Raw genomic sequence first — 21,409 nt, forward strand, 5'->3', positions numbered from 1 at the left:
GTTTGCTGGCTTTTTTTGCATTTGTTATAAGCTGTTTTTGAGACTCTCTTGTCATGAGCAAATGTAAACAAAACAAAACAAAACATACAAAAATTCAAACATATATGCAAAGCGCTTGTCAATCACATTGCTTCCATTCATTGTCCAGAACACTAGGAGGTATATATCATATATCTCATTAAGTACAAAGGCTAAGGGGTTACTTCTTCTAAGAACAAAACCTAAACATTCAGGGAAGGGGGGCTGAGATAACCTGAACATACAACCCCCCCAAAAAAAATATTGTAGGTGGTCTAGGGCTTGTACAGTTTCTATGCTGGTTCATATTCCCAGTCTTTTTCATCTTCAACACAACTGTGCTGTGCTAGAATTGCCTCTGAGTCTTTACTCATTACCCAGCCTTCCCTAAATAGTTCTAATAGTGAACCATAGAGGTATTGGTTGGCACCATTAGAAAAGCCTTTCCGGACTGCTGTGGGCGGGGGGGGGGGGGCAGTGAAGCCAGTTCATTCACCTACACTGGTACTCCCTATCCATTGATATTAAGCAGGTGCCTTCACTGCATTGTTTTCGGCAGTTGCCAAAAACTTCTTTGTTTAGGTAGGTCTACCCAAACTTGTAGTTTTATTTTATTTTTTGTGTGTGCATGTGCATGTGTTTATACTTTATATTTGACTTTCTCCAGTAATGTTTTCTTCTGGGTTGTTTTAGTTGATGTTTTAATGTGTTGCAAACCGCTTTGAGGTTTTTTCCCCATAAAAACATAAAGTGGTCCAGAAATGAAATGTGTTTTTGTGTGTGTGCATATGAAGGGTTACACTTGGTCCCTGAGATCCCCAGCCCATGTTTTACTGGATTGATTGCTTCGATGGCAAGCTTTCCACACCAACAGTGGTCTTCCTTGGACAGAGCTGGCCACTGTTGTATGTAGCACTTCAGAGGCCATCTCTTATCTCAGTAACCTTTGCATCTGAGACAGGTCCGCATTATCTCCATATTGTAGGTTGCATAAAGACCTGAGGCTAATACACAGCAGTATCCCTCACTCGCCATGTACGCTATGACAGAGGGACTCCCAGTCTCTGGGCTGCTACCCTACGAAGGCCTCTTGCTAAGAGTGGCTCCACAGAGTCAGTTGGGTCATATTAGATCCCTGCCTAGTAGTAGTATTAGACGCCAGGCTAATGGATACCTTTGTTTTATAGATGGCAGCGTGTACTGTATCACTTCACTTCCTTAAAAATGCAATAAACGAACCTTGCTGCGTCTGGGGCCTTTTTCTGCAGAGTGGGACCTTGAACCTCTGCCCCCAAGTCCTACAGTGAGGGCTCTCTTGACGCCAACAGCCTCAAAACCCAGCCAAGGAGAGATGAGGAAACCTTGAGAGCGACGTTAGCAACGCTCTCTTCGCTGCTCAGCTGCGTGGTTGGGCTCGTTTGCGAGGAGCTGTCCAGTGCTGAATCGCCTGTCGGGCGCTTTAGCCTTTCTGGTCCTGAAAGCACCCGGACGTGGAACTGGCAGGGCGCTTTCTTCCAAAATAACAACCAGCCTCCCTAAGGCTTCCAGAACAGACACGCTTCGCTCCACCGGAGTTGGCAGATTGCTCTGCGCTCAGGGGAGCCGACGGAGCCACCGCGGCCCTCTGTTTAATCAGGGCTTAACCGGCTTTCTCAATTTCCTCTCCAGCTCAGGGACGTGAAAGCTTTCCTCCCAACAGCCTTAGAGCACGCCTTTGTCCCCAAGCAGAGCCACCCATCTCCGTTTAAACAGACGTGAACCAGCGTCCTTTCCAGGTCGCGCTCATTCAAGCTTTCCCTACTGCCAGGGCGGAGAGCGGGGAGGCTTCTCCAGGTCGCCTCGCTCCGGTGTCTGGCTGGGGAGACCCCTCTGACCCGAGGAGATAGTGGAGACAGCGTGCCGAGTGAGTGGTGAGACGGATGACCTCGTGGGTGTCTCCCCTGGTCTCTCCACTCCCCGCCCCGGTTTTCCAGCGGCGGCCCCAGTTCCCAGGCTGAAGGGGAACAATAAAGAGGAGGAAAAGTAGCGCTCGCAGCGCCCTAATGATTGGATGAGGCGCCATTACATCATTTCCCCCCCTTTCCTGGGCTGCCTCGCTGATTTTCTTGCATTGGGGAGAAAAGTGCGCGCGCGCTAGTTAGTAGGAGCGGGAAGCACATCTGGGGAAGAGGGAGGACTGGGTGCCCGCACCACACACACACACACACACACACACACACACACACACACACACACGCCCTCCCCCAGAGCGGCGGCCAGCGGCTTGCCCGAACTCCTTCCCAGCCCCAGGTGGTCAGAGAGGAGTTTGGAGAGCGGGAAGATGCTCCGGAGAACGTCCCATGAAGCGGATCCTGGAGGGCGAGGGCTCCTCCGTCTCCTCTGATCCGCGCCTGCCGCCCAAGTGCGGGAAAATGGGCTTTGAGAACGCCACGGACAAGCGGTGGGGCATGGCTGGTAAGTTTCACTCGCGGAGACGGGCTCTTGCCTTGGGATCGGGGCCGCTGGGAATGCCTTTACCCCTTTAGCGTGCGAAAGGGCTCCAGTAGGTCACCCTCCGAGCTGGCTTTTGTGTGATCTCGATCCCCGCACCCAAACCCGGGGGAGCAAACGAGTTAACCGGATTGAGAGACGGGCATCCGTTTGGGTCGAGCATCCGTTTCCCTGCTGCCTTCTCTGTCCGGTAGGAACCACTGGAGCTCCACGGGGTCCTCCAGCGACCTCTGCTCCGGAGCAAGGACACTTCGGGTACTACTTAACACTGAGAAGGGGCAAGGTTGGCACGTGGGATCTAAGGAGAAGCGAAAACCAAAAAAACACAACCCACCCCCCAGCCTCTGGGAAGGGGGGGTGACATCCAGGAGACGAACATCTGTGGGGAGGGGGAGCACGCGGTTGTGTTCCCTCAAACTTTGCGTTGAGGGACGATCTGGAGGAAATGGAATCACCTTTCTTCATTGCTCCCCCACAAACTTTCCCGAGGTCCATTTGTCTGCAACGTCTATTGCGCGGCTTCTTCTGCTTCGTTATTTCTCTAAGCGTGGTGATTGTAATAACACCCACGAGAAAACCTGGTGCAGGTTGGATGGATTTACCCCTCTCATATTGGGAATTGTAGAAAGAGTATCTGGGATTCCTACCAGCTGCCCCCAACTCTTGCCTTTGCTCTGGACCAAACGTCCCGCAGCACCGTGATACGTCTGACAGTGGGGTTCACTCACAGCAGTGAATATAAGGCAGTAGGATGGAGGGATGGACACCAAGGGCTGAGTTCGAACCAGGACCTACCACATGTTTTCAAGCAATGAGTGAGCGGGCGAGAGTTTCTGTGCGAGTGCAGAGTTCTTTTAGTTCACTGCTAGAAAGACACCTCCTTCCCCACCCCCAAATATCTGGAGCGATGGGGTGCAGGTTCAAGGTGAGAGGTCTGAGCCGCTCGGCTGGCTTGAACCAGCTGATAAATATGAATGATAAAGAACAGTCCTTTCCCCAACGGGGACGAGGGGCAGTTATACTGCCCTGGTTCCACCCACTGCCCTCCTGCCTTCTCAGTCCTGCGTTCTCCCAATCTGAACCGAGAGATAAAAAGCTCTGAGGCAGAGCCCCACGTTCGGGGAGTTGTGGCATCGAACTGCCCTTGTGGCAAAGCCACCTGGCTATGGAAGTTGCGGGAGGATTAACCTGACTTCAGATCCAGCTCCTTTGATTCTGCTGGCTGCAGCGTTCCAGGAGCAGGATTCAGGATTATGTAAATGTGGATCGTCCTTCTTGGCTAAACGCGTGCTTATTAGGGGATGAAGAGTTGCAGGGCTCTGTCCCTTTCTCCTTGGTCCTTCAGTGGGCTGGAACTGTGGGGATGCGGGGGTGGGGGGCCTTTGGTCCCTGCCCCACGCACCAATAAAAATGGAACTGATAAGAGGGACGGCTGTGGGTGAGATATGACCGTGGTGGACTTGGTTGTAGCTCACTTAATGCAGGCGCTCCTGTTTCTCTGTAACCAAGGCTAGATGGTGGCGAAGTGTAGGTTCTGTCCCATGTTACCGACGGTGACTGTGACTTGATTATTGCTTGCACATTTGCCATCCGTTTACTCGGCACTTTATCCATGGGCAGAAGCAAACTAGGACCCTGCCTCATGGTAGAGCATGAGCCTCTTAATCTCAGGGTCGTGGGTTTGAGCCCCACATTGGGCTAAAGATTCCTGCATTGCAGGTGGTTGGAATAGATGACCCTCGTGGTCTCTTCCAACTCTACGGTTCTGTACTCAAACTTTCAACAGTACAGGGGCAACATAAGGGAGAGAGGTAGAAATAAGGTTCATGGTGAGAGGCGAGGCATGATAGGGGAAGGGTTGGTAAAGGGTGAATGTTAGCAAAGTTGTTTTAGATGAAGGACGTGTACAAGGATGTGATGTGGCATACTCTGTCCTGTTGGGAGTGACCACTGTTCTGGTGACAAGTGTGCGAGAATGTCAATATATGTGCCTGTGAATGATACATTTTGATAGGACAGTAACTGCGGGGTGGAATCAGGATAAACTCTGAGTCCAGTTTAGGCAGAGTGATTGCTAGGATCTCTGGATGAATTTGCAAGAGTGATTGGGGGGGGGTTAGAGGTGGAAATGAATCCCCACTAATAAGATACCAACAGGACAGCTTTGCTAGCACCCTGCATTTCAAAAACAAACAAAAGTTGACCTCTGGAACTCAACAGATTGACTCGTAAATTGTGAAATTTACAGCACAATTCTATGCATCTATTCTTTACTTAGTAAAGTTCAATGCAAGTTGCTGTAGCCTGAAAGACATGCAATATGGACTACTTCCCCCTTGCCTTTGCTCCCAAATGACTTGGAGGCATGCTTCTTTTCAAGAATTTCATCAATCCCAGCACTAATTCCCCTTCTTTGAACTGCATCCATTTATTTTAATGTAGCTTTTGATCCCACCCATCCATGTGGCATTGCCCAGAAGCCCTTTCTTTTCGTTTTGCTCTATACATTGCAGGGTATAAAATGACTCAGAGCCGTGCTGGATAAACAAACAAGACAGAAGTATAACATGATGTTCTAGCTATCACTGTGCTCTCATTGCTGCGCTCCTGTTTAAACAGCGGCTTAATTTGGTGTAATGCTTACATTGTTCATTTCGAGGGCAGACCCATTATGCAAAGGTTGAATTTAGTGACATGAGAGCAAGCACCTCTTGGTATCCGGGCATCCAAGCAGGCACCTGCCTTTCTGTCCTCTTTGCCAAAGAGAGGTCTTTTCCCAGCAGCAAACTGCCTGCATCTCAGTGGTTAATTTCCAAATGAATACCTGCCTCCAAAAGTCTGTAAGTAAATGATGTGGGTCATGATGTACAAAGTGAACGGGTTGGTGAAAGTGAATCAGGTCCCATGTTGCAATCTGATTGAGTTAGATAAGTCACAACTATTCAGATAAAATAACACAAAAACACCTGGCGTCTCCCTCTCCTATTTGCGCTGGGGAAAACTGAAAACACATTTTTCTTATTAACAAAATGCCATATGCATGCAAAAATAAGTGTCCGTGTGATGCTCATCTAGAAGATATTTATGTACGGTTGGGCTAATTAAAGATAAATGGAACCTTGACTTACCAGAAATAACCCAGATTTGATGATGTTTCAAATAGCATGGTGGTTTGTTTTTTTTTAAATAGGGGAAAAAAACAATGGTTGTTAGATGTTGAAGTCAAGATGGTTCAACTTTTTCAGTGCATGTGCTGAACTGGTATTTCCTGAACTCTGGATTTGCATATGGTTCAAGGCATCTGAAAATATACATTGAACCAGAATGTGGGGGTTGGGGGTTGGAGAGGCAACTTTAATGTACTGGACCATTCTGAAGCTTGGTTTAACCATTGCAAATCTGATGAAAAAGTCAACTCCAGCATGTTACAAGTGCTACAGTCAAATGACGGCCTGCCCTTCAAATGCTGGAAAGGCAGAAGGGATGAGGAACCTGTTGCTTTCCAGATGTTGTTGGACTGCAACTCATATCATCCCATGCTGGCCAATGGGAGTTGGAGTCCAACAACACCTGGAAAGCAATAGGTTCCCTGCCCCTGATTTGCAACCTCCTGACCAGTCACAGTTCATACAGAGCATATTGCTTTCATACATGCATATACTACTGCTTGATTGCAAGAAAAATACTCGAAGCCATTTATCTGCACCAGATACTTATTTTGGTTTTATACTGTTGTGGCTTCTCATAAACAATCCTGGGAAGTGTGATTAGGAGAAGTTGTGGAGAAGTTTCCATTACCTATTTCTAGCCCCCTGCACAGAAAGGCGGATCCCAAAGTTCTTTGGGGAAAACACTTCTAAGCCAATAAAAACCTGGTGTGTGTGCCTGTAACTTACAACGTTTACACAGCTCATGCTGATTGCGAGAACAAAGAGGAGGCTCCTATGTCAGGGGAAACGGCCACTAGGAGTTCTAGCTTTGCATGAGTAGGGATGGTCCCTCTCGGGGCAGGTGGGGAATTCGTCCTCCAGCTTATTGAAACACGCCCATTGTCAAAGGAAGACCTATTGACAAAGAAAGGGATGCCAGTCCCATTCTGGGAATATCATGTCTGTTTCCGTAAGAGGCTCCAAATATGCTGTCTAATTGGTAGCTTCTTATAAGGTAGTTAGTTAGGTAATTAGTGTGGAAGTCAGTAGGGCATAAAACTCATGCCAGCAGTGGAAAAGGGTGGCTATGTGCAGGTAAGGATGGGAGGATGGACACTCTTGAAGTTAAGCATATGCCTTCTGATACATGGATCAAGCCAGAAAGGCACAGCCTCGGAATGCCTTGCTGTAAGATTTTGGTGGCATTTAGAAGCACGGCTCTTGAACAGAAACATATGTCACGTGGAGGAGTTAATATTGCCATGAAAAGTGCTCCTGGCATTGGCTTTCTTTGTCTGACTTACAGTTCACAAAGTCTATACAAACTGACAGAAGATCCAGACAGTCACAATATGATCTTGAGAGAATATAACATTTAAGGGATTTGATGCATGGGTGCCGTAGAGGCTGGCTCTGTGAAAACGAGGGCTAATGCAATACACTTAATAGGTTTCCTTGGTTTAGATGTATACTGACCTCAATGGGCGACCGTGGTTTCCTTTAACTACAATTCCTTTTTAATCTAAATTTAGAAATGACGTATCGTTGGTGTGGTTCAGTAGAAAAGGGCAATGTTTTCATGCTAAAACATGCCACCTGCTGCAGTCTATTAATCTGTTCAATTAAGTTATCTGAGGGTCTTGAGACTTCCAATTTAATTGACAGGAACGGGATGGGCTAGTTCTTGCTTGCAGTTTGTTCCCTTGCAATGCAGGGTCAAAAGCAACACATCATTAATATAAGGCATTTGAATTATCTGCAGAGTGTGCGTGTGGAGGGGAGGAATAAGGCATAAGTCAAACTTTGCATGAACATAGAAGCTGTTCACACAAATGACAGTTTATGGATCAAGCCGCTTCTGCATGTAAGAACAGGGGAGGGTTTTCATGTGTTACTGAAAAAAAGTCTTCCGTTCAATTTCAGCCTAAAGAAAGCAGGTTGGTGGTGAAAACTTCTGCACCCTCTTTCATGAATTTTATTTTTTTACAAAAGCAGTGCTGTTATGGATAACTAACTGGGGTCTTGTTGGTGGGCTTTTGGCTGCCTAGGATTGCTGTGTGTCTCAGCTGCAGATTGAGCTTTCCTAGCTTGTTGTCCATAAGCAACTTTGGAACTTTCAATACAAACTAGAAAGTCCATTGTTCCAAGGCTCCGTTCAGCCACACACTTCAGCAAGGTCATTTCCTTTGCCTTGGTACTGTCCCTTCTCCATGGCTTCCCACTGCCCACTTGTCCTGCTAGCTAGGGATGATGGGATTTGTAGTCCCAAAATGGCTGGAGACCCATGTTTCCAAAACCCTGGCCTAGCTAATAAAGCTTACTGGACACGGGAAACACTTAGAGAGGGATTCCACATAGCACAATGGCAATAATTCTGCCAGATGAAACAATTCCATCCACTTTTCACCTTTGTGCTGCTCTGGGGGCAGCCAATGGCAGGGGTGCACAGAGGGAAGAGGTGAGCGAAGGTCCCCTTGTGTGGTGAAGGTTTTTGTGTGGGCTTCCACCAGTGGGACTTGCTAGCTGATTCAGAACCTTAGTATTTATGAGAAATGTCTTACTTGCCTAATATTACTGTCTAAGGCAGTTGTTGTTAATATATTGTCCACATTTCACCCTAATGCCCCAGGGTGGCTTACAGCCTTAAAGCACAATATCAATAACAAATCAAGACAACATGCAATCCTGAAAGCAAAGATGTGTCCTTAAAACAATCACCCGAGTGTCAAAAGTCAGGATATAATGAACATGCCAGACATGCCTCTTTGGGGAGGGAGTTATCTAGGGCCCAAGGTACGTATACATATGGAAGTCTGTATGTAATTGCCCTAAATTGATCAAGACAATGTTGGCTGAGACACAACCAGGGAACCAAAATTGGTGGCAGGGATGAGATCTGGTATTAGCACACCTGCTTAATGACTTTGAAGATTGCCAAAACCCGGCAAATAGCAACCCAACAGTGTGTCCCATTAAGCAGTATGAAAAAGGAATGTTTATGTGCAAAACTCATGCTGCAGGCATTTAGAAGTAAGGAAATGCCCCGAATAGGTTCATACTTTTTTCTATAGCTGTTCTTTATATCAGCTAAAGCGATTTGTCATTTTGAGATATAATCACAAGTATGTGAATGAAATACCATATGTTGTGTGTTGGCAAATAGGTGTTTAGGGCTGAAGAGCAATGTTGGTTGTTTGGCAACCGTGTCGCAACGCTGTAGGATGATGGTGCACCCCCTTCCCAAGCCCCCCCCCCAGGAAGCTGCTTGGCCGCAGGTGGCTGATTCAGAGCTACAGCAGGAAAAGCAGCTGGATGTTGCCTGTCAGTGCAGTGCAAAGCACTTCTTCCCCCCAGATGTTTGTGGAGAAGGGGCACCGCTGGATCGCAGCTGGAGATCGTGATTCTTTTACATCTCACCCCAAAGGGATTTTCACTACCAAGCAGCCAACTGCTTCTGTACCCCCAATACATTAATACTTCACATTTATCTGTGTCAATTTGATTGCAACAGACAGACGTGGTAAAGAAAGTTGTTTCTTGAAAAGTGAGGCTGTAGCTACATTAGCAGCACAAAGCATTCTGTGTAGTCACACCATGGGTGTAGCCAGGATTTCTGTTGAGGGGGGCAGGCCTTTTGGGGGGCAGAACCACAGTTAGCTATGTATTTTTATTTATTTTAATTGATTGGGGGGCAGCTGCCCCTCCCTAACCCCCCCTCGGCTACGCCCATGAGTCACACATCTACCTTTTTCTTTAGAATTGTTCCCTGGGCTGTCCAGGAGACTTTGCAAATTCATTTTCACCTTACAGAAAGTGGGTTGGTGGTGAAAATGTCTATGCCATGACTGTTCCCACTTTTATTGGTTTTATTTTTATTTTTTACAAAAACAGCATCAGTTGGGATTTTTGTGGCTTTCAGATTCTCAAGGTCTAATTGCTACCCTACATTTGTTATCAGGCCTGTTCATTTGTGACCCAGCAAGCCAAATGCTGCCTGACAATCCGCCAGGGATTTGATAAATCTCCTGCTTTTGTCACCAATCTGGGACTTCTAAAACTGGTCAGTGGGTATGTGTTGAGCACTGGCTGTAATCGATGGCTGAAGCACTTATTCAGCTTGGTGGATCATGTCTGCAGGTATATTTATTTACACAAAGGATTTGAAATAATCAGCCCTCACAGCCTCTCTTGCAGGAGTAATGGATAATTGAAAATCATCTGCTTTCTTAAGGGTTTCTTCCAATATACCGTACTTTTTTAAAAAGAAAAAAAACCACCATCTCAAGAAAGGCTCTGTTCTGCACAGGTCTCATCCTGGTACTACTGAGGGTAATGGCACAGTGCTGCATATCTAATTAGTCAATGCATTAATTCATTGCAAGCCTGGCCATAGCAATTTATCATCCTAGTCCTGTACTGAATGCTCCTGAATGGTAACGATACATTCAGTTAGATGACTCCCTGAACCCTTAATTGACTGGATTTGTTCCTGTCCACTCTGCTTCTCTTGCCATGTCTTTGTGTTTGCTCCTCTGACTGATCCTGTGAGCAGACTCTTGGTTTTTGTTTTTCAAATTACTGTTTGGCTTTTGCCCATGACTTCAAGCCAGGAAATGTGTGGCAAAGCTCCATCCACCTTTTCCCATGATGGGATTAGATACCAAACAGGAGGAACGAAGCTGACACCAATGACAGTGTACAGAGCGTGATTAGCAGAGCCATATCTTAGTTAACCTAATCAGCTTCCCCCTATAGAAGACTTGCTTTTCCTGCTGAGATGTGTGAGAGGAACCATTTTAGCAACCAGCAAATGGTTCCATCTTCAGGCAGATATGTTCACAGGAACCATCTGTACACAGCTATCAAGCACAGTCTTTACACTTTCCTTGACTGCTGGTCAATGTGTGATTATTATTTTTTTAAAGCTATGATTTTTACTGACCCCACTAGTTTAACATGACAACTCTCTAGGAGGGCATATGGACGAGAAGCTTTCCATGGGTGCTGCAGTGCTTTGAGTGTTATGCAAGAAGACAGTCTGAGGGCAATTGTATACATTACCGGAACATTACCAGAGCATTCCTGGATCCCAGTTCTGTACCCTTGCCAATAATAATTAGAAGTTCCCACATGATCTTATGTGATTTCACTATTAAATGTTGCCTGGATGGCATGGCATCTAGCCATGGGGGAAAGGTGTGTGTCTCTGGGTGCCTAAAGGCAGGATATACGTTTAAATAATAAACAAATAAACCCCTGTCATTCCAGTATGAACCAGTCCTTGCCACAGGCATCTGTAAGAACAGGATGCTTGACTAGATAGGCCACTGGCCTGACGCAGCAGGCTCTTATGTTCTTATCAAGCTAGGCAGTTCAACTTCTCATACTAAGTGGGCTGCAAGAGGACATAGAACCTGCGGGTCATAAACTGCCTTGTCATGAGGGGCGGGTGGTGGGGGAGTAAGGCGAAAAGCAAAGGAGGCATGAAGCTCTGGCAAGGTCCTAGAGCCCTCCCACATCCACTCCCAAGCTGGGGAAGCACTAAATAGGCTTTGGGAAGGAGCCGTGGGGACTCGAGGACCCTGTCAGGGTCATCTAGTCCAACCCCTGCAATATTTTGCTCAATATGGGGCTTGAACCCACAACCCTGAGATTAAGAGTCTCATGCTCTACCAGTTGAGCCATCCCAGGGATCTTCCAGTCTTAAATGGTAACTCTGGGTGCTAAAACATTTCGAGAGGGCAAATTATTTTGGTTTTCTGAGCCTGGATGAATGCAGCTACTTGCCTGAATTATATAGTGGAAGACCACTGGGGACTTGATCACAACCCTGTAAAAATGGGCTCTTTTCATTCTGCAGCAACGCGTCCTCTGTGCAGCAAGCCGATTGTGAAAATATTGCTATTCAGCGTAATCTTCCCCAGCTAGGGCTCTCCAGATATTTTGGACTACAACTCTCATCAGACACCAGGCTGAGGAAAGCTCTACCAAGCTCAATTTAACACCCTTGCTGAAGAACACTTGAAACAAGAAAAAGATAGGATGCTGAGTGTGCTCCTTTGTTTTCTTCACCCCTCAGCCAGTTGTCCTCTTGAGGCCCAGTGGATTAAGGCCTTTTTGGTAGACAAGGACTGCTTCCCCCACTTCCCATCCCCTGCAGCCTATCTGTGAAGAGCAGAAGCACCCTGTCACCTGCCCTGTAATTACTCCCTTAGAACCTGGGAGGGAGGAGTGCATCTCTTGGGGCAATTGCGTAGTTGTAGGAACAGCTCTGGCTCTGGCATAGCAGCCAAGCTTCTTGTCTCTCAGAACAGGGCTGCTGGCAGGGGGGGGGGGTCCTTGCTACTTACAAAAGGGCACTTCTCCAGTGTTTGGAAAGTGATATACACATTCTCCAGATCTATCTTATTGCATCATGTGCAGATACTCGAGTCCTAGCCTGGGCCTGTCAGCTGCATTGCTGCAATCAACATAATCAGGAAGCAATTGTAGCTTTAATATTTTGGCTTAAGGATTGACTCCCACCCCTCCAAAGCATCTCATTAAACAGACTTGCTTGATTTTCAAATTATAACAAAAATGCTGAAAACTTAGAAAAGGGTTCATGCACAGAAAGCAAAGAAGGAAGCACCATCTCCTTCTGGAATGACACAGGTCTCGGTCCTATGCACATTTGCTCAGCTTTAAGTCCCAGTGGATTCATAGGACCGCCTCCTGTACCGCTGATGGTTTCAGCTGATGATTAATTAGCTGAAACTACAATCCGCTTAAAATTGGGGAATACTCAAACTCAATAGCAAAAACACACATGAAATTACTGGTAAAAAAATATGGGTATCCAGGAAAAAAGTGAATACAAGAAATTAGTGGTTTGGGAATTAGCAAAAAAAGGTAAATTATTTGGGTATTTGACTCACGACAAAGAATATCAATCTATTCCAGGACAATTACGTCAAGACCTGGAAGGAGATATAAAAAGAATTTGGAGATCTGGAGCAGGCTAAACATCTGCTTTAGGGGAAGAATCTCTACAATAAAAATAAACGTGCTCCCAAAAATGATCTTTCTATTCCAATCTGTTTCAAAGATTGACAGAGACACATATCAAGATTTATCTGGCAGGGTAAAAAAAAACCCCAGGATTAACCACAAACTATTAATTGATGTTAAAGAGAGGGGTTTTTTTCCACTGCCAGATCTGAAACTGTATCATGAGATGGCTTGTCTCTCCTGGATCCAGGAATGGTTGACACTACAAAATACTGACTAGAAGGATTCGATAATAGATATGGTTGGCACGCCTACTTAAGATATAAGAAGGTCAAAGTCCACAAAGGCTTCTTGAAGGAAATCGTTATATATGGTGTGGGCTAAGTATAAGGACTTATTAGAGCCAAAAACATCATGGTGGCTATCTCCGACAGAAGCATTCTTGGTTAAAAAAATGAGAAGTAATTGGGCAACTTACAAAGATCTATTGGAAGAAAAAAAAATAGGCTAAAAAAAATTAAAAATTGAAGAAATTTGGAGCCATTTGACTGATTGGTTGCAATATTTCCAACTAAACAAAACATTTCCAAAGGACAAACAGAAACTTTTTCCACAGAACTTTCAAGACTCGAGAAAGACCTAACCCCCAGTGGCGAAGCATGGGTTGTCAGCAAGGCAAGTAATTTGCACCCCCTAACCCGTGGATTTGCGCCCCCTAACCCTAACCCCCAGATGTTGTGCCTGGTGCGGCCGGCCCCCCCTGCACCCCCACGCTACGCCACTGCTAACCCCCCCCAAAAAAAATCCCCACTCTCTAAAATGTACAGACTTCTCCTTGACTGGGAGATCAAGGAGGAAAAAGTAAAATCAGTAATGGTACAATGGGCCAGAGACTTTGGTTACAATATTTAAATGGAATCATGGGAAAGGTTATGGAGGGACGACCTGAAATTCACTGCGTGCTGTGCTTTGAAAGTGAATTTCATGAAAATGCTCTACAGATGTAAAACTGGCCAAAATGTATAAATGCAGGTCAAGCGTTTGTCAGAAATGCAGGGAGAGAGAAGGCATGATGATCCACATGTGGTGGAACTGCAAAAATATAAGGGATTTTGGGGGAACAATATATAATGAGCTTAAAAAAATGTTTAAATGTTCCTTCCCTAAGAAGCCCGAAGCCTTCCTGCTGGGCATAATGAATAACGAAATTCCAACAAATTTAAGGAGAATTCTTATGTATGCAATGGCAGTAGCAAGAATTCTAATTGCAAAGGGATGGAAAGGAAATTCTATTCCCTCTAAATTGGATTGGCAGAACAAAATGTTAGAATATGCAGAGCTAGCAAGATTGACAGCAAGATTCCGAGACCATACAGACTAAATATTCAATAGAGAGTGGAACATTTACAGAGAATACCTAAAAGAACATTGTAAAAACTTAAATTCTTTGGCAGGCCTGGATTGACCTCTGCATGAAATAAGAGAACATTACAAAACTAATACAACTGAATAACTTAGGAGAGATAAAATTAAGTGCATAGTCAAAAAAGTAATTTAGGAACCACAATGGGGGATTTGGAAGTCATGTTGGAATTAGTTATGTGTGAACTTAAATCTTTTTTTGTATGTAATAAGTATTGATTTGTGATCATTTTTAATGACTGTTTTGTATTGTTTGTTTTTAAAAACCAATAAAGCATAAAAGGGGGGGGTTAGCTTAAACATCAGTTGTTGTGCATTTCTAGAGAGCCAGTGTGCTGTTGTGGTTAAGAGCAGTGGACTCGTAATCTGGTGAACCGGGTTCGCTTCCCTGCTCCTCCACATGCAGCTGCTGGGTGACCTTGGGTTAGTCACACTTCTCTGAAGTCTCTCAGCCTCACACACTTCATAGAGTGTTTGTTGTAGGGAAGGAAGGGAAAGGAGATTGTTAGCCGCGTTGAGATTCCAGGAAGAGAGCTGATGAGCTGGGCTAATGCTAATGATTCACTATCACGGAGGTCACCAACACAGTGCCTGTGGGCACCAGTGCACCCCCAGAAGATTTCCATGATGCCTGCCAAGCCATTTGCTCCCCGTGTACCAGATTACCAAAACAATTTGGATTTAAATGCTCTGCTCATGCAGTTTCTCTGGCTGCTTGTAGTTCCTTGGTTTGGCACAAGTCCACTTCAACACCGATTGAGTGGCAGCAGGCCTCTAGCTTGGTTGGAGGGCAAAGAGGACCAGTGGTGGTCGAGTTGTGCCTATCTGTGCATGGACTGAGGGGAAGATAGGAAATGTGGAATGAGAGGTCAGCACCAGTCAGTACCAGACAGAGGGGAGCAACATAATCATTTAATTGTAAGAATCTCCCTCTAGAATCCTCAGGCTTCCTGAGATTTACAGCTCTATGGTGTCTCCGTCTGAAAAGCCTTCCAATTCACTCCGTAGTTATAACTTTCTAGAACAGGACGAGGACAGAAATGGGTGCAAGAAGACTTAGTGGGCTATGAGGTTTTACATGGGAGACCCAGCTTTAATTGAATCATAACTCTCACTTGTTAGTGGTTTATTCAGATTTCTATTGGGGGTTTGCATCCGCTTGGTGTGTGAAGTGCAATTCCGTAAAATCTCTAAATTGGATTAGGACCCCCACAAAGCCTATCATCACTATGTTTACCTGTCTATTTCTATGTTTCCCTAGGTCCATGGGCTTTGCAAGAAGTAAGGATGTCCAAAATGCTGCGTTTGGACAGGGGCGGAGGAAGGGGTGTGTGATGGGGTGGGCCACCCCGGGTGTCACCACTGAGGGGGGGTGACAAAATGCTGGGCAGCACTCACCGCGGGGCCTGCAGCACGCCTGAACCACACGTCTCTCTTGGGAGTGATGCGGTGGCTTGGGCACCCGCAGGCTCCACACTTCCCCAAACGGTCCGCCCACTGCCTCCCCCTCAACTGTTGGGTGACTGAGTGGGAGGAGGCAGGCAGACTCCTTGGAGGCCCTGCAGAGCGTCCAGCCCCGCTCGCCCCCCACTCCACGGGTGGCTGGCCCTGTCCATGAGCGCAGGGCACGCGCACTGCCCCAGGTGCCCGATTGACTTGCTCTGCCGCTGCCTGTAGAGCACTTGACAACCTCTGGATTTTTGTTGTTGTTATTAAAGCGCAGCAGCAGAGGATTGTCTTTAAATGCTGCACTTAAGTTTTTTTTTATAATCCTACATTGTTTTACTTTAATAATAAATAAGTAAGCCCACAGCTCCTCAGTACTCCTTAAGCAGTCTTCTAGGCAGCCTCATGTTGTAAGGCCTATAAGAGGCCTATTGGGAAATACAAACAAGCACTGGAGGGGAAAGACCAGTAGGAAGCTGCAAGGTATCAAAAAATGTACCTACAACCAAAGATGTCGCATGGCTATCTCTTAATTATATTAAGATATGAAAGAGCAAGAGACATTCCCTCAATAAAGGATTATGGAGGAAAGTAAATCCATTTTACTTCCTCCACAAAAAACATCCAGACCTATTTGTTTGCACTCTGAAAGGAGCTTCTGCGCCTGGAAATTTCATCCACTTTGGTCAAAGAGGGGAAGCTATAGCTGTTTTAAGATCCCATATTATAGTGAATGGGGACCACAGAGCTTCATTTTTATAGAACGGTAGAATTGTAGAGTTGGAAGGGACTCCAAGACTCATCTAATCCAACCCTTTATGCATAGTGGATCAGAATTCAAATTAAAAGCAGAAAAAGCTTAGAAAAATGTACATATACAATATTAATATTAGGGTCCATGCACCTCCCTGTTATCTATCAGCTAAAATGGGGCATGCTATGTTGTAACCCACCATTGGTCATAGGAAGCTGCCTTCAACTAGGTCAAACATTTGTCCATCTAACTCAGTATTGTTTACATCTGGAGCAGCCAATGCAATGTCCTCAAGGTGCTTTTGGGCTCAGGACCTATTGGCCCCAGCCAGCGTGGCCAGTGGGCAGAAGTGTTGAGAGTTGTTAACAGTGGAGGCTGGTCTATTAGTGCCTCACCAAGCTCAGTCTGCCCTCAACCAGCCTCCGCCTGCCTACCCCTAAGTTACAACCAGTCCAGGGGATGCCACTGACTGCCAGCTTCTTCCTTAGTCTCCATGTTGCCATGTAGAATTAAACAGGGAGGAGGTTGGGTACAAAGCCGGAACTAGGGTTCATCCACACTTGTGCTTGTCCTGTACCAAGAAAGCACAGGTCTGAGCAGTTTTCCGCTTGTCCCAAACTTTCTAGGCATGGATCCAAGTGGTTTTGCCTTTGCTCCATCACTTTCCCCCGAAAACCCACTATTTATCTATAAATTAGAATGAACAGCAATTTGCTGTTTGCTCCAATTCTGTGCTAAACCATGGGTTTGCCTGAGAGGAAGTAGCAGGGGAAACGGAAGTGTGGATAAACCCTTAGTTGACCTTTCCTATAATTGGCTCTGGCTCCACCCACTTTAGGGACACGGGTGGCGCTGTGGGTTAAACCACAGAGCCTAGGACTTGCCGATCAGAAGGTCGGTGGTTTGAATCCCCGCGACGGGGTGAGCTCCTATTGCTCGGTCCCTGCTCCTGCCAACCTAGCAGTTCAAAAGCACATCAAAGTGCAAGTAGATAACTAGGTACCACTCTGGCGGGAAGGTAAACGGCATTTCCATGTGCTGCTCTGGTTCGCCAGAAGTAGCTTAGTCATGCTGGCCACATGACCCAGAAGCTGTACGCCGGCTCCCTCGGCCAATAAAGTGAGATGAGCGCCGCAACCCCAGAGTCGGCCACGACTGGACCTAATGGCCAGGGGTCCCTTTACCTTTACCACCCAATTTGGCCTCCCCACCTTCTTCCTCACTTATCCAATGGGCATCAGCCTCCACAGGAGTTGTAGTCCGACTACAGTGGAGGGTCCCTGTTGGTTGTGACTGGCAGCAGTTCTCCAGGAGTTTTCCCCAGCTTTTCCTGTAGTGTTTGAACCACTGAGCTGTGGCCTTTCCCCAAGGGAATATTTAGATTACATTGGACTGGAGTGACAAAGTGATATCTGCTTACCAATCTGGTTTAAAGACCTTACAGAATTCACTTTAAAGCTATTCTTAAAGTTAATTAACTAGAAGAGCCTGGCTTTCCAAAGGTTAACTAGATCTTGTCTTATTGAATGTCTTATCTGTCCGCATAAAGCTGAAGGGAGCACACAGATAAACTGCTGGCCTGTTCCAAAGGAAAGATACACAAAGCATTTGCTCATCATGCCCTGACATTAGTCCATTGACTAAGCAGTCTGGCTACCCTTCAGCATCTTTTGGAGAAGGCATAGCTTTGCGCAGAGGGAGGAGGCGATACATCTTTGCTAATACAATAGCATTGGCTTCTGGGTGGCATGCAATGCGTGATACAGATCTTGAAAAAACCTGGTACTTTGACGCCTGCACATCGTTAAAGGCTGCAGTCCTAAGCCATTTACACAGAAGTATGCTGCAAAGGGACTGACTTCTGAGTCTTTCTATACTGTACACAATGCTACAACTGGGAAATGAATAGGTAATCAGGCTGTGAAGATTATATTTTTTAATGTAGATGTAAATGATTGCAAGCCACCCTCGGTGTACAATTCATTTAAAAAACAGCTTTTCAATTCTATGTAGAGATTGTTTAGGGAAAGCAGATAGGTCATTTATAACACAAGATATTTCTTACTTTGATACTTGAGCACTGTATCAATTGCGAAGGATGACCATGTTTCCAGGACACTTTTTCCATTTATAATACACAGCATTGGGGTCCAGTCCTTCCCTTCTCACATCTTCCATGTATTGTAATGGGAATGCTGCATATGAAACGCACAGATGTCCCCTTCCGAGCTGATCTAGCTATGCAAATATTTTGTCCATGGATGCAGCACTTGCCAGGGTGGCTCACAAACACCTTGCTATTGCAAACCTGATTCTTTTTCACTGTGGCCCCATCTCCTGTCTTGTTGTACTATATGATAGTCACTTGTGACATGGTTAGGGAACCTCTGGCCTGGGCAAATGGGGCCAGTCAGGGTTCTTAATTTGACTTTTGAGGCCATTTCTCCTCATCCATACATGTCCCTCTTTTGAGGTCGTATGGTGCCCGGTGTATGGGAATACTGAGATGTAGCCAGTGTTAATTGTACTCAAGGCAGACCTATTGAAATTAATGTAAGTGATTAACTTAAAAAGGTAAAGGTAAAGGACCCCTGACAGTTAAGTCCACTTGCAAACGACTCTGCGTCATGTGGCCAGCATGACTAAGCCGCTTCTGGTGAACCAGAGCAACACACAGAAACGCTGTTTACCTTCCCGCTGGAGCACTACCTATTTATCTACTTGCACTTTAACGTGCTTTCGAACTGCTATGTTGGCAGGAGCAGGGACCGATCAATGGGAGCTCACCCCGTCGTGGGGATTCGAACCGCCGACCTTCCGATTGGCAAGCCCAAGGCTCAGTGGTTTACGCCACAGCGCCACCCACGTCCCAAGTGATTAACTTAGGCCCATTTATTTCAGTGAGTTTACTTTGAGCCAAATTTGGTTGGATACAACCCAGTCTCTGTATGGCAGGTGGCCCATGTGTGCCCTCCAGATGTTATGGATTATGACTCCAAGCATCTCTGACCATTGACCATGCTGACTGAAGTGGGTGGGAGAGGTAATCCAAAGCATCTGGAGGGCACCACATTCATGACTTCTGCAAATATCCCCAGAGTAGATTCTTAAACTCAGAGCCATGGGTTCCAGCCCCATGCTGGGCAAAAAAGCTTCCTGCATTGCAGGGCTTGCACCACATGCCTTTCAAGGTCCCTTCCAACTCTATGAGAGTATTATTTTGTGATACTTTTTTCTGTGAGAACCTCAATGCCTATTTCATTTCTGTAGCATCTCCATCCACAATTCTCCCGAGCGTCAGCAGCTCTCCATTTTCTCATTGTTTGCTCCTAATGACTATGGTGCTGAGCGTGGGAGGGGATCCTACACGATAGATTGATGGATACAAATGTGCAGGGCAGAGCCTTTGAAAAGGACACTGTGGATAATTGCTTGTGTGCATGAAGACAGAAGTTGCTGTTCTGAAGCCTGGAATCACACGGCACCTTCAATGCCTCCTGGGTTCTAGGAACTACCACTGAAAGGCTCCACCACTGATAATTAAAATCTGATTTCATTCATGCCAAACCCACACTGGGCAGAAAGTGTGTGTGTGTGTTTTTGGGGGGTCGCTCCTGCAGAAGCAGCTCCGCTAGCAAAGCTTTTGGGTGAACACAGAAATCTGTTTTCACAGATTTAAATGCATTGTTGTTCAAATAGCAAGAAAGGTACGAACATAAGAAGAACCTGCTGGATCAGGCCAATGGGTCATCTGGACCAGCATCCTGTTCTCACAGTGGCCAACCAGATGTCTATGGGAAGCCCCCAACAGGACCTGAATGCCACACCACTCTTTCCTCCTGAGGTTTCCAGCAGCTGGCATTCAACAGTGGATGTGTAATAGAGCCATCATAGCCAGTAGCCATTGATGTCCTTCTCCTCCATGAACGTGTCTAATCTGTGCTTGTTTGTTTGTCTATTTTTTGGTCTAATCTGCTTTTGAAGCCATTCAAGTTGGTGGCCATCACTGTCCCTTGTGGGAGTGGATTCCATAACTATACTTAAAGTTCCTTAGTGGGCAGTAGCACAGAGGGTGCCAGCAACAGTTTTTCTTTGGGAAATTATGGGTAAACGGCCCAGAATGACTGGTACAGTAGCTGGGTTTTTCTAGTGTTCTTTATGAGGTAAAACAGATTAGGACTAGGAAGTAGGTAACAGGGGCACCATTAATTTTATTTAATTTATTTCACTTGTCTCTCACCTTTCTTCCAATGAGCTCAGGGCAATGAATAAGGGCCTTCTCCACCCACTGTGGTCTTCCAGATGTCGATGGGCTGCAGGTGGCCCATCTGGAGCCCAGTAACATCTGAAGAGCTACAGGGTGTCAAGCAAGTCACTCCATCAGAGCAATGTTTCCCAGAGTTCCCTGGGAAGAAGGAAAACCTCTCTGAGAGCAGTAGGCCCGTGAAGGGAATAGGGGTCTCCCATACCCTCCAACATTTCTTGGATGAAAATAGGGACGTCCCACTCTATAATGATAATTTTTACTATTTATACCCTTCATATCTTCCTGAGTTGCGCCAGCCACTCTGAGCAGCTTCCAACATGTAAAAAATAATAATAAAGCATTAAACATTTTTTTAAAAAACCTCTCTGTACAGGATTGCCTTCAGACGGCTCTGGGGTTGGATAACTCCATACCCTCCAATATTTCTCCAATGAAAATAGGGACATCTAAGGGAAAGCGGGACATTCTGGGATCAAATCAGAAACCGGGACGGCTTCTCTAAGTCAAGGATGTCCCTGGGAAATAGGAACACTTTGAGGGTCTGGTGTCCTAATAACTCTCATCACCTTTAACAAACGTCTGGTCCCAGGATTCTTTGGAGGAAGCCATGTCTGGTCTGCTGCTGCTTTAAATGTATAATGCAGATGGAGGAGAGGTTCATCTATGGCCATTCACCTTGAGGGCTATACAGAACCTCTGAATTCCATGTTTCTGTGCCACTGAATGTTGGAAGACCACTGCCTTCATGCTTTGCTTGTGCATTCCCAGAGACATTTAGGCATTGACAACTGTGGGAAGGAGAATGCTGGACTACATGGAGCGCTGATCTGATCCAAAAGGGCTATTCTTTCAGTGCAATGTTCTCTCAGCTAC

At 46.0% G+C, this 21,409-nt stretch overlaps 1 protein-coding gene across 2 annotated transcripts in view; it reads left to right on the forward strand.

Moving 5' to 3' along the window:
• Window positions 1–1,845: 1,845 nt before the first annotated feature.
• Window positions 1,846–21,409, forward strand: part of CHRM4 (cholinergic receptor muscarinic 4) — a 48,275-nt gene continuing 28,711 nt past the window's right edge. For both annotated transcript variants that reach the window (XR_014165830.1, XM_081901479.1), the window contains exon 1: window positions 1,846–2,472. Coding sequence is in view for 1 of the 2 variants with exons in the window: in XM_081901479.1 (XP_081757605.1) it covers window positions 2,358–2,472 (115 nt within the window). In the remaining variant the exon portion in view is untranslated. The remainder of the gene's footprint in view (window positions 2,473–21,409) is intronic.

Source organism: Podarcis melisellensis (genome assembly GCF_964234715.1).
Source record: "Podarcis melisellensis genome assembly, chromosome: 1".
NCBI lineage: Eukaryota > Metazoa > Chordata > Lepidosauria > Squamata > Lacertidae > Podarcis > Podarcis melisellensis.